The sequence below is a fragment of the Mizuhopecten yessoensis genome, unplaced genomic scaffold (assembly GCF_002113885.1).
Source record: "Mizuhopecten yessoensis strain PY_sf001 unplaced genomic scaffold, ASM211388v2 scaffold4947, whole genome shotgun sequence".
NCBI lineage: Eukaryota > Metazoa > Mollusca > Bivalvia > Pectinida > Pectinidae > Mizuhopecten > Mizuhopecten yessoensis.
The window spans coordinates 813,057-822,643 of NW_018405801.1; the positions used below are offsets into that span (position 1 = coordinate 813,057).

Below are 9,587 nucleotides of genomic sequence, written 5' to 3' on the forward strand. Positions count from 1 at the left end.
TTAACCCTTCTGAACCACAACCCTCTGTACTTGTAACCCATGCTCCCATCCACAGTGTACAAAGATATACAACTACTGACTTATACTGAGGAAACGATAAGTTTATTAACCCTTCTGAACCACAACCCTCTGTACTTGTAACCCATGCTCCCATCCACAGTGTACAAAGATATACAACTACTGACTTATACTGAGGAAACGATAAGTTTGTTAACCCTTCTGAACCACAACCCTCTGTACTTGTAACCCATGCTCCCATCAACAGTGTACAAAGATATACAATTACTAACTCATAGAGAGTGCCACAGTAAGTTTTATTAATATTCACTCATCTTAATGTCATGTCTGCCGAACTCCATGTTATTGTAACCCTGTCCTACCGACATGGATAGGTGCATAAAAATATACAGCTATAACAGATAATGTCACAATAAGTTTTTTAACTCCTGAAAACCTCACTTCAGTACCATGGTAAGTGTAACACCGTTGTTCCCATAGAGTGTACTGGGTATGTTACTACTGACTGACAGTGAAGGCCACAGCAAAATTATTACCCCCCCCTGAACTTCTAGTACCTTATATTAATAACCCCTTTTCTTCTACAGCATTTACAGTTACTGACTGGTAGTAATGGCCATATTAACACCTCTAAACCTTCATGTGTGTGATATCCATCAGAGTAAAATCTACTGACTGACAGTGAGGGCCACTGTATATTCATAAATCTCTTTGAACTTCTTTGAAAGTGTTGAACTTCTTTGAGGAGATAGTAGGTTATTAGAAACTACACTTTAGGAGGTTTCTGTCTGTAAGAGACTGTTCAGTTTAAATAGTCCTAGTACATGAGGTAAAATGTGTTTTTACAGATGCTAGTGAAGATTGAGGACATGATGAGGAACTGTTCCACACACCTACCAGAAGAGGTCATCAGGGAGTATCCCCCGGTCCCCAAGGAGACCTACTATGAGGAAGGAATGGTAATGTTGTGTGGGGCTTTCATACTGTCACTATGCTTTGTTTTCTTTTTCAATGTTGCGAGGGACCCCCCTCGTGAAAGCTATTACAATTTCTTTCTATTAATACACAAAATTTTCTTTTTCATTCACTCCAGAAATTATCACAATTTTATCCTTGTGTCTTAAAATTGTTTCATTTTAATATAGATATACATGTATGTTATTTCTGGTAGTATAGAACAAATGTTTATGTAATAATTAAACTGCCCCATCAAATAGTGGAGAGGAGATGAAGTGTTCGCCTTTTCCTTTGTTTCACATAAAAATAACTGAAGTTCCCATGAGCTAATGAAATTGAAACACTGCTTCCTTACCAAACATGCTTGCCAGAGGTCAAAGGTCAAGGTCACCGATGTTATAAAACCTGGTTTCTGAACAGTATCTTGAGTTCTTATGAGCTGATCATCATCAGTTCAAACTCAAGTCACTGATTCCTTACCAACACCATTCTACGGTATACTAATTTTTTCAGTATCAAAAATGAAAACCATACATCCCGCAGTTTCATCTCTGATAAGGAGTTCAATATTGTTCCACAAAACCCTGTTTTACATGTACAGGCAAACTCAGATCTGATGAGTTATACATGAATATATTAATTAAGTACAATATACGTTTGTTTAATTGTTTCAGCCTCAAGTGACTAGAAACTTGTTCACACATTGTGAACCAATGATAGAGCTTGTTCACAAAAACTTCAAACCAGTGAACAAGTACAGGTAAAGTAACCTTTTAAATGTTTAGTAATAAATATTGAAGTATTGTATATAAGTTAATTTTCAGTATATAATTCCTGTAACGTGATTGAAAAATTATCCTTAGTTTATAAGAAAATAATTTTATTCAAAGAGAAGGTACAAGTGGATAAGAAAACTTTGGTGTATCCTTGTAATTCATCTGCAGACTGTTCTTCTTTCACATTTTGTTCAACATAATTTCCATGAATATTCAAGAATGAAAAAATGATATTGTGTTTATTAACCAATCCTACGGCTATAATATAAAAGGGCCTTTGCCCCACATAAACCGATAAGTTTAGTTGCAGGAGGAAGAATTAAGATTCTTTGGTCTCTGGTTAGATCAATCAAAAAACTTCCTACACTGTCTATAAAAGATGTCTAACATTCATAAGTTTAGTAAATTGACAGATTTAATTATTTCATAGTTTTATTGATTTTTTTTCTTATTCAGTTTTACAATAATGGATGATGCAGAAATTGCATTTAAGATGATAAAAAGTAATATTTCCACGGTGGTTGGACAACTAGACGATATTCGTAAACACCCAAAGTAAGTACAATTCACACATCTGTCATCACGTTATAGATATATGTCATCACGTTATAGGTATATGTCATCACGTTATAGGTATATGTCATCACGTTGTAGGTATATGTCATCACGTTGTAGGTATATGTCATCACGTTATAAATATGTCATCACGTTACAGGTATATGTCATCACGTTATAGGTATATGTCATCACGTTATAGGTATCTGTCATCACGTTATAGGTATACGTCATCACATTGTAGGTATATGTCAATCCATTATAGGTATATGTCATCCCGTTATAGGTATATGTCATCACGTTGTAGGTATATGTCATCACGTTATAGGTATATGTTATCACGTTATAGGCATATGTCATCACCTTATAGGTATATGTCATCACGTTATAGGTATATGTTATCACGTTATAGGCATATGTCATCACCTTATAGGTATATGTCATCACGTTATAGGGATATGTCATCACGTTATAGGTATATGTCATCACGTTATAGGTATATGTTATCACGTTATAGGTATATGTCATCACCTTATAGGTATATGTCATCACGTTATAGGTATATGTCATCACGTTGTAGGTATATGTCATCCCGTTATAGGTATATGTCATCCCGTTAGAGGTATATGTCATCCTGTTATAGGTATATGTAATCACGTTATAGGTATATGTTATCACGTGATAGGTATATGTCATAACGTTGTAGGTATATGTCGTCACCTTATAGGTATATGTCAATCCGTTATAGGGATATGTCATCACGTTACAGGTATATGTCATCACGGTAGGGGTATATGTCATCACGTTATAGGTATATGTCATCACGTTATAGGTATGATGTACAGTTTAACATTGTTACACTACCTCCTTTTGTCTAGCAGGACTTTATTGTGCTATAAAGTTGTTTAGCAATTCTGAACGATTGATAGAAATGATCTTCATGTGAAGGATAGATAGAAACGATCTTCATGTGAAGGATAGATAGAAATGATCTTCCTGTGGAGGATAGATAGAAATGATCTTCCTGTGAAGGATAGATAGAAATGATCTTCCTGTGGAGGATAGATAAAAATGATCTTCCTGTGTAGGAAAGATAGAAATGATCTTAGATAGAAATGATCTTCCTGTGAAGGATAGATAGAAGTGATCTTCCTGTGAAGGATAGATAGAAATGATCTTCCTGTGAAGGATAGATAGAAATGATCTTTCTGTGAAGGATAGATAGAAATGATCTTTCTGTGAAGGATAGGTAGAAATGGTCTTCCTGTGCAGGATAGATAGAAATGATCTTTCTATGAAGGATAGATAGAAATGATCTTCTTGTGAAGGATAGATAGAAATTATCTTCCTGTAAAGGATAGATAGAAATGATCTTCCTGTGAAGGATAGATAGAAATTATCTTCCTGTGAAGGATAGATAGAAATGATCTTCCTGTGAAGGATAGATAGAAATGATCTTCCTATTCTTTTTGCTAATTTTTTTTGCTAGAATCCTGTGACAGAAGTCTTCAAAATGATGACAACATATGGATTAAAATCGTTGTTATATTCTGATGGATTAAAATCGTTGTTATATTCTGATTGATTAAAATCGTTGTTATATTCTTATGGATTAAAATCGTTGTTATATTCTTATGGATTAAAATCGTTGTTATATTCTGATGGATTAAAATCGTTGTTATATTCTGATGTTCTTTTTAAAATTTATTTCAGAAAATTCATTTGTTTAAATGACAATATAGAGCATAATAAGGAGGATGCTCAAACAGTGAGTACCTGAATGTTGATTTAAAGTGGAGAGTTCCACCTCTTTTCAACTTTTGAGTAAAACCTTTGGGAGGGGCTAGACCAGGAATTGAACCCTGGACTTTTGATTGTTGTATTATCGCTCTTATTGACTGAGCTACCTGGTCAAAGGAAGTGTCCTGGCACAAATGTGCTACTGTTGTATTCCATACAAAATTAAGGGGGAAGTTATTGTATATACGAAAAACCACATTTCAGTGGGACATTGATCCTTAAGGTAGAGTCCCACCACCTCTCTACTGTACACCGACCTTGAAAAGTGATTTTCCTGTAAAAAAATTAATATCTCCTCTACACTCATAGACATTCAAAGACAATTATCATTCTGCTGTATTTACTAACAGCTTCTGATAAGATAAAACAGCTGCTTCTAAGTTCAGATTAGTGGGGGAAAAAAATAACTGAGTGTGTTTTTTCTGTCTTCAACATTCTCCATTTAATGAGTTATATTATTTTTCTTGTCAACAGGTTAAAGCTATTCTCCAGGACTTTTATGAAGCAGTATTCCCGATTCCGTCACAGTTTGAACTTCCAAGGGAATATAGGAACCGTTTTCTACATGCAGATGATCTAAGGGAATGGTGGGTGACAAACATTTACGGATCTATAAGATATATTAACCTCAAATTCATTTGATTCAAATTAGCCTATTGACAATCGAACACAAAACTTCGATTTGGAATAAATTAGAAAAATATTGAAATTAAAACTAAGACTGTATCTACAGAAATTCAAAATGATCATTAACAGACATGAAAATGAAAATGTTTGTAATATTTGTAGGTATTTCTGATTTAATGAATTTTGAAAATTTGCTTTAAACATTTGCGCAAGTAGTCAGGCTTTGAACAACTTAGCTCCGATGTACAATTATAAAAATAGCAATTAAAAATAATTTCAAGACAGCCAATTTGTATTTTAGAAGTAGGGAAAAAATATTCCCATGAAAAAAAAATCCCCATACAGATAACAGATTTACGTAGTTTCACTTTTATGATACTTTTCACTTAGTGAGTACTTACCACAGTAAATTGTACTCAGTTCGTCCTTAATCTAATAAATACTTCGCCACTGAAGGGTGGTCGGGTGATGCAGTGGATAGTGCACTTACCTTTCACCAAGGCACCAGGGTTTGATTCCCCAATCAGACGTGAAAAGGTATGGGAGCACCTGCCAGACCACATGTTTCTACGGGTACTCCCATTTCCTCCCACATTAACCCTATGTAACTTTAATCAGTTCTACCAAAAGTGATTAATGTAAGTTGAAATAACTTGTTTCATAGTTGTTGTAAAATAAATAAAGTTTATAATATATGCTCTGAATTTTCAGGAGGAAATACCGGGACTGGCTTAAGTTTTGGACACACCTGGCCTTAGCTGTACTGGTCATCTTTACTGTGGCTTCCTTTTTTGCAGACAAGGTCAGTTAAGATGACCTCCAATACTCGAAATTATTGAGGTGTGCACACAAGTTTTTGGCTTTGAGTAAATTAGGATGAAAAATAAATATACGTGTAGATATTTATATATATATTACAAAAATAGGAAAATGATCCTTGAGTACGAAGAAATACTATAAAAAGAGAAATTATGACGTCACATAAAAGATGTCAATAGATTTCAGAACCATTGTTGACAAAAAAAATGTCCACCCCACGATTAGTTTACAAGAGTCCTGAACACCAACTTTTCCACAAGCGAGAATTTCCACTTTTACAGTTTTGAAATATGTACTGTAGTTACTAATAAACCACTATAACATTTAACATTATATAGGAGGCTGTACATTAAATACTGTAGGAGTTTTTTTTTTTTTTTTTTAATTATTAATACATCGCAGGTACACAAATTTTGGCTTGAGCATGGACTCTTGAGCATGAGAAAGGTGTTGTAGAAACGGAGCCTTGAGGAAAATTTGAAATATAGTTTGAATGCTTATCGTAAAATTCAAGATTTCATTCCATTTTGAATCTTATATTTTCCTATGGTATTTGTGTGATTGGTTCTATCAGCTACCCTCTGCCACAAAAACGGCACTGTAACAAATGTATTGAATGAATACAAAGCTGCCATGGAAAATTATCTGCTGATACAGTGGTCAATGTGATCTTTCAGAATGATTTACTTATGAATGGAGAATTTTCTATTTGGGAGTGGAATAAAGGGACCATATTGAGAAAATAGTTAAAATATGAAATTTGTTTGTTTGAGGGAGAAAATGTGTAAATAAAGGCTCCCCACTTGTCATTTAGTGATTTACTTGTGCTCCATGTCCTCATTGCCTCTAATAATGCATTCCATGAAATCTACACCTGTTCACTCCATACAGAGTGCTTTCTGTCTCGATCAGACTTTGTCAAATTTGTCAAATTTGAAATATTTTCTGAACTGGCATAATAAAATTTGGTCTTATATAGGTATGTATAAAAAGTAGACTGAACAATGTATCAGTTGACAGATATCAGTATCTTCATATACATGCATGCACCTGTCCATCCTGTCATAATTTAATATATGAATTCATGTACATGTACCTCATGTTACACATTTTCATGTGTCTGAGTGTTGGAAATAAGATCTGAAATCAGTCAGTAAACTATACCAATCATGTGGTCCCGCGAGTTTTCGGTTCAGACGGAGTACACTGTATATGTCTCGGCAACAAAAATATCTCATTTAAAGAATAATTTATGTAAGAGATAATATCATGAGAAGCAATAGACTACAAATTTGTGTTTAAGTATGATAATCATGAGACATATTTTCATATTAAAAATGAAATTTAATTTTATAACGATTTCTTTGTTATTAATAGAAAATTCTTAATCGTTGACAGATTGAGGCTGCTCAGAAAAGATTATTTCGTCGACGTCCAAAATCAACTTCATCATCAGCAGAAAATGAGACAAGCGAGACTTCAAGCGGATCGGGCGGCGGAGTGGAGACCGTTTGACGGTTACTGCTCTGGATAATCACACCTGACGTCATTATGGCTATCCTCATCTTCATTCTGTTTGTTGTTGTATTTCTAATGGTCAGTGAATCGTACAAATTCTGAATTTATTTTCATGGGCATTCAATTTTGAATTAGAAATATCTTTCATAGCAACCCTTTTTGGGAAAAAGAAATTTTAAGCATAAGCATAAGTAAGCATACCTCCTGGAGTATCGAGGATGATTATAAGATAGCATTGGTTGATGAAGATTGGAAAGTGACTTGTAAAATCTTCAAAAGACATTATTTCTACAAGAATGCCCAGTATTATAATTTGTGTGATAACTACAAGTCATACATACCATCTGACCATTTAGGAGGTTATTATTTCTACAAGATAGACCATGATGTCTCGTGTGATTATTCAGAGCTGTACATTATCATTTAACTGTTTAATAGAAGATGAACCATTCCTACAGGATAGACCAATATGTGGTGTGTGATTATTCAGAGCCGAACATTATTATTTTATTGTTTACAATAACCTGCATTAAATTCCTTCGTTACATATATACTCAGTAGTGCATGGATATGAAAGATTCTCGTTTACAAAAACAATGCTTGGGTTTCCAAAGTTGAAGTCTTGATATTTGGATTTTCTATAAAAATTCTGGAAAATTAGGTTCCCAAATTGAATGTCTGGGCACATGCATTTCTGGAAAAAACTCAAGAAATTTGGATTTCAGAAGACTGAACTTTTGGGTTTTCTTTATAAAATCTTGACATTTTGATTTTCAAATAAAAGTCTGGAAACTTGCAAAATTAAAGTTTAGATACTTGAGATTCATGAATAAAAAAATGTCTGGACAAAAAACAAAATTCCTGGACACTCTAATTTCCAAAAACAAAAGGTCTGGAATGAACATAGCAGATTTATCACCATAGAAATATTGATAAAAGTAATTATGATGTAGTCCCAAGATTTTCATACCCAAGATGAGCGAGGTTACAGTGTCATGATTCTGATCATAATATAAGGTATTTATTTTCCAATAAGCCCAGTAGGCTAACGTTGTGCAATCTATAACTTAAATCATTCACCCCAGAAGACACATCTGAACTCTACCAATTAAAAGGTTGGAATAATTCATTATGAAATTTCAGGGGTGAATGAGTTAAAGTAAGCAGTGGGATTATTACAGGACAATGAATTAGCATTTGTTGGTATTTCTTCTGAACTACAATAGATATGGGTAGTGGGCTTATTACCAGGCATGGGCTTATTACTGGATAAATACAGTATACCATGTAGTTAGTGCTGTCGGAACAGTACTACTTACATATGTACTTCTTATACTTTTTGTCCTCATTGTCTCGCATTTTATATTTAGTACTGTTGAGCTTGATTTTGGAGGAGTGGGTGAGGTACATAAATGTACTACATGTATATATAAGTTATTCATAAACATAAACTATAAAAATGCTTTTATTTGAAGATTCATAATACCATGAACTGTCAAAAGTGTTCTAGCTATGCACAAATTGATTTAGTTATCCATAACATGCAGAAAATTAGTGGTGGTTTTTTTATCTATTTTATATTTGTAATAACAGTATCATAATATAATGCTTTTCGATTTAAAAAAAAATTGATTACTGCTAAAATGGGTATGTTTACAGTTCTAGGGAAAATAGCGTTTGGTTACATCTGGATGGTGAGTTTTTTCGTTCTTTTTAAGATATAGATAAATGTTAATGAAATTGACATTGTTTAGATTACTGGTAGCAGGGAATTGAATGTTATATGTAAATGGAAGTCTGTGAACATGTGCTTAACTGTGTACAAGTGTTGATGTTGAAAGTAATTATGCATGTTTGTGTACAAATTCTATGAACAAAATGTGTTATGCCATGTAAATGAACTTGAAAAAGTATTTGTGATGTGAGTCTATGAACAAATGCAAGTGTTAAAGTGTGTATAAGATTATAATTGTTTTTATCATATTTTATTTTGTATATATCATAGGTGTCAACCTCTGAGATCTCCCTCATTCCACATTTCCCATGAGGGAGAAAGTGCATAAATGCAACTAAAACTGCTTTGCTCAATTTATCTTTCCCTTTTTATGTATCAAAATAACTCCAAAAAGCATTTGTTTGATTCAGACACACCCGTTATGATCATTAATCACACCCTGCAGTTACTAGGAGATCATTTGACCACAGGATGTGGATTTTGAGTTTGTGTGAGTTTGGACTTGAATGAAAGAGTTCCTAGGGAGATTGGTACAAACTATATATATATCATTGTCAAAGTGAGGGAGGGTCGACAGCAATGATATATATATACTGATCATTTCTTATTTCTGGAGCAAATTTTTCAGATAAATTTAAATTTCAAATTCTTGACAGTTCAGTAAAAATATGTTATCTTGGTCCAAACAAAAAGTTAAACAGGATACATTGTATTAAGTGTTGACCTCTAATATCTCTTGCATTTAATAGGGTTAATGGACTCATTCAAGTAAGAAGGGTTAT

General features: G+C 33.5%; 1 protein-coding gene across 2 annotated transcripts in view; it reads left to right on the forward strand.

The window, feature by feature from the left end:
- Positions 1-9,103, forward strand: part of LOC110450047 (N-acetylglucosamine-1-phosphotransferase subunits alpha/beta-like) — a 37,680-nt gene extending 28,577 nt beyond the window's left edge. For both annotated transcript variants that reach the window (XM_021497279.1, XM_021497280.1), the window contains 7 exons: positions 867-977; positions 1,650-1,735; positions 2,208-2,306; positions 4,020-4,074; positions 4,581-4,693; positions 5,445-5,535; positions 6,951-9,103. In XM_021497279.1, coding sequence (XP_021352954.1) covers positions 867-977; positions 1,650-1,735; positions 2,208-2,306; positions 4,020-4,074; positions 4,581-4,693; positions 5,445-5,535; positions 6,951-7,067 — 672 coding nt within the window. In that variant the 3' untranslated portion in view covers positions 7,068-9,103. The remainder of the gene's footprint in view (positions 1-866; positions 978-1,649; positions 1,736-2,207; positions 2,307-4,019; positions 4,075-4,580; positions 4,694-5,444; positions 5,536-6,950) is intronic.
- Positions 9,104-9,587: the final 484 nt, after the last annotated feature.